This window comes from Capsicum annuum, unplaced genomic scaffold (assembly GCF_002878395.1).
Source record: "Capsicum annuum cultivar UCD-10X-F1 unplaced genomic scaffold, UCD10Xv1.1 ctg72683, whole genome shotgun sequence".
NCBI classification, from domain to species: domain Eukaryota; kingdom Viridiplantae; phylum Streptophyta; class Magnoliopsida; order Solanales; family Solanaceae; genus Capsicum; species Capsicum annuum.
In genome coordinates this window covers 1-4,213 of record NW_025882626.1, presented here as the reverse complement: position 1 = coordinate 4,213, position 4,213 = coordinate 1, and the positions used below count along the sequence as shown (strand labels likewise).

Genomic DNA, 4,213 nt, shown 5'->3' with positions numbered 1-4,213 from the left:
AGTGCAATAAATCAAAGTGTCAAACGTGTGTGGAATCGAAGTATGCAAAGCATCCTTATAAATCCGTTGAAAGGAATTTCAATCCCTTAGACTTAATACACACTGACATTTGTGATATGAAGTCAACACCATCACGTGGTGGGAAAAAGTATTTCATAACTTTTATTGACGATTGCACTAGATACAGTTATGTCCACTTGCTAAATAGTAAGGATGAAGCAATAGATGCGTTTAGGCAATATAAAACTGAAGTTGAAAATCAGTTAGACCAAAAGATTAAAATGATAAGAAGTGATAGGGGCAGAGAATATGAATCTCTCTTTGCAGAAATATGTGTAGAGAATGGAATAACCCATTAAACTACGGCCCCATATTCACCTCAATCTAATGGAATTGTGGAAAGAAAAAATCGAACTTTGAAGGAAATGATGAATGTCTTACTTATAAGTTCTGGTTTACCATAAAACTTATGGGGGGAGGCTATCCTTATGGCCAATCGTATCTCAACAGAGTTCCCCACAGCAAGACACAATCAATTCCTTACAAAAAATGGAAAGGAAGGAAACCCAGCTTGAAACATTTCAAAGTGTGGGGGTGTCCAGCGAAGGTTCAAGTTCCTATACCTAAAAGGGTTAAGATAGGACCTAAAACGGTGAACTGTGTGTTCATAGGATATGCTAAAAGTAGTAAAGTATGTCGATTTTTGGTTCATAAATTCGAACATCCGGATATTAATGAAAATACGGTAATTGAATCAGACAATGTTGAATTCTTTGAAAATATTTACCCGTATAAAATTAGACATGAACAGTCTAGTGGAGGATCTAAACGAACTCGAGATGAACCAAGTGATAATGTACATAATGAAGAAAATCCAAGATGTAGTACACATCAAAGAACGGCAACTTCGTTTGGATTGGATTTTGTAACATTTCTCTTAGAAAATGAGCCTCAAACATTTAAAGAAGCGATGTCGTCGTCAGACTCATCCTTTTGGAAAGAGGCAGTCAATAGTGAGATAGATTCAATCTTAAGAAACCATACATGGGAATTGGTTAACCTTCCTCCCGGAAATAAACCGTTAGGTTCTAAATGAATCTTCAAAAGAAAAATGAAGGCGGATATTACTATTGACAAATACAAGGCAAAACTTGTAGTAAAAGGCTTCAAACAGAAGGAAGGCCTTGATTACTTTGATACATACTCGCCAGTAACAAGGATAACCTCGATTCGAATGTTAATTGCCTTGGCGACAGTATATGATCTTCAGATCCATCAAATGGATGTGAAAACCGCATTCCTAAATGAAGATTTGGAGGAAGAAATATACATGGAACAACCTGAGGGTTTTTTGGTTGCAGAAAAAGAAAATAAGGTGTGTAAACTTGTTAAGTCACTTTATGGACTAAAACAAGCACCTAAGCAATGGCATGCAAAGTTTGATCAAACCATATTGGCAAACGAATTCAAGATAAATGAATGCGACAAATATGTATATATTAAAGACACACCAAATCACCAAGTCATTGTTTGTTTATATGTGGATAATATGTTGATCATCAGCTGAGATATTTGTGACATAAATGCAACCAAACGAAGCTCGAGAGCAAGTTTGATATGAAAGACCTTGGAGTTGCAGATGTGATCTTAGGAATAAGAATCCATCGAACTCCACAAGGGTTAGCATTGTCACAGTCTCATTATATCGAAAAAGTACTTGACAAGTTCAAGGATATGGAATTCGGTATTGCCAAGACTCCATTGGATGTGAACTTTGCACTTCGAAAGAATGAAGGTGAAAGTGACTCACAATTGGAGTACACAAGAGTATTGGGATGTTTAATGTATATAATGAACTGTACACGACCAGACATAGCATGCGCAATTAGTAAATTGAGTCGGTACACGAGTAATCCCAACAAAACTGATTGGTTGGCAATGAAAAGAGTTTTGGGGTATCTTAAATACACTCAAACCTATGCTTTGCATTATAATAAATATCCTGCGGTACTTGAAGGATAAAGTGATGCAAATTGAATCACCGGATCGAACGAAGTAAAATCCACAAGTGGATATGTATTTACTATCGGTGGAGGAGCAGTTTCTTGGAAATCATCAAAACAGACTTGTATCGCTCGCTCTACAATGGAATCTGAATTTATCGCATTAGATAAAGTCGGTGAAAAAATAGAATGGCTCCAGAATTTCTTGGAAGATATTCCGTATTTGGCCCAAGCCAGTGGCACCAGTATGTATACACTGTGATAGTCAAGCGGCAATAGGTAGGGTAGGGAGCATGATGTACAACGATAAATCCCGTCACATATGACGGAGACATAATACTATTAGAGAACTTCTTTCCAGTGGAATTATCACTATTGACTATGTAAAGTCAAAGGATAATGTATCGGATCCACTTACAAAAGGCCTATTTAGAGAAGGAGTGGAAAGAACATCCAAGGGAATGGGTTTAAGGCCTAGGACGAGTCAGCATGACGGTAACTCTACCTAGCAGACTGGAGATCTCAAGAGCTAGGTTCAAGGAGATCAAACAAAGTTGTGTCTGACGGGTTCAACATTGTCAATTATCCAGCCCATTCTCATGATGTAGACAATGTATAGTAAACTAGGATAAGACTTAAGGTGAAAAGTCTTTTAATTATTATCTAAATTTGGCAGATTTGACCAAATAGTTTAATCTACAGGATTGAACGTTTAGAAATCACCTATGCGAGGGTGAAGTGGAAGCCGCTTCAAAGAGAATGTTAGTAAAGGCCTATTATCTATTGTAGCCAAGAAAAGGGAGGGGTCACGTGGGGTAGGGGTGAGGGTAGATGGGGTAGGGTGAGTTGGTTAGGATAAGATTTTTTAGGAATTTTATTAAGGGTTCTATTTTTTGTATTTTTATGGGGTATGATTATATGGTTGAGGGTACACGATAGGATAAGGTAAAAATGATAAAAATACTTTCGGGGACGGGCAAAATTAGGTGTTTACAATAATAGCAGTTGAGATTCAATCTCATGATCTCTTTTTGCTCAAAAATAATATTTTAGAATTATGTAATCGCCTCTTGTAAAAGCTTAAAGATGATAGAAACAAAAAGTAGTTTTATTATTTAATTATATTCTTGATTTCAGTCAATTATTTCTTATTTTCAAATACAAGATTCGGAAAAGAAAGGTATGGCTAGTACAATAGCACTAGAACCATTTTATTTAGGAAAACATAGATATTTCTTATGTAATAATACCACAGACATATAGATGATATTGCTTAGACCATATATTCTATCCATCCTCTGTGAACTTTTTACTTTTGTTAGATTACTCCTCACATACAATTAGGCATGGATATACCACAGTCTCTTAAAGCTTTCTCAACCCTAGCGCGGTTGACATATTGCTGATAGGCAGCATTCTTGAGGTACTGACAAAGGCACTTAGGATCCTGCTTTCTAATCGCGTCGCAACATGCTGGAGGGGGTCGCAGTGAACTCATGAACGACGCGCCACACGGACTGACCAGCTCCATGACATTGCATGTTGTTTGTTGTGACTCTGTCACCAACAATTCAGCAAGAAAAAGGACCAAGAATATTGCAACAAAAGAACAACTATTAATCTTCATATTCAAAAATTTTGAGTTATGGTAAATATTTATTAATTAGTATAGTGAAGTAAAGGTGGAGAGCAAATGGATATGATGGGTTCTCAATTTATAGTGAAAACGAAAAGGCCATATTGTTGAATTTTTGAAAAAAAAGGGCCTATCATTGCTAGTGACCTCGTACACAATTTGATGAAAAGTATGGTATATTGCTTGGTCCTACTGGAGAGAGTGTGTTTGGCCAAGTTCACGATACGGAGAAGTACTCAAGTTAGAAGGTGTTAAAAACTTAGGCGTCCTTTCGTAGAGTGTATAAGAAAAATGTCGAATATGGTGTATTAGTAATACTTGCATTACTAGTGTAAGTATTAGTAATGTTGGTATTAGTTATGCAAATGTTGTTTCTTATACAGTGTTTGATTCGATGTATTAAAAATATTATATATATTTATATAATTTTTATAAAAAATATTTTTTTACCAAAATGCCCTCTTTCCTTTAAAATCCCAACTTCAATTCTTAATCACGATCCTCCAAAGCTTCTCGTTTTTTTCTCAAAAAATTCTCAAGTATAAACAATTTTCAGAACTTCATCAAAAGTAGA

General features: G+C 35.9%; 1 protein-coding gene across 1 annotated transcript; it reads right to left on the bottom strand.

Moving 5' to 3' along the window:
- Positions 1 to 3,341: 3,341 nt before the first annotated feature.
- LOC124894277 (non-specific lipid-transfer protein 2-like) lies at positions 3,342 to 3,630 on the bottom strand (the record flags this gene model as incomplete). The annotated part of the gene is made up of 1 exon (XM_047405006.1): positions 3,342 to 3,630. A coding segment is annotated over exon 1 (289 nt), but the record flags the coding sequence as incomplete, so codon positions are not given.
- Between the last annotated feature and the right edge of the window lie 583 nt (positions 3,631 to 4,213).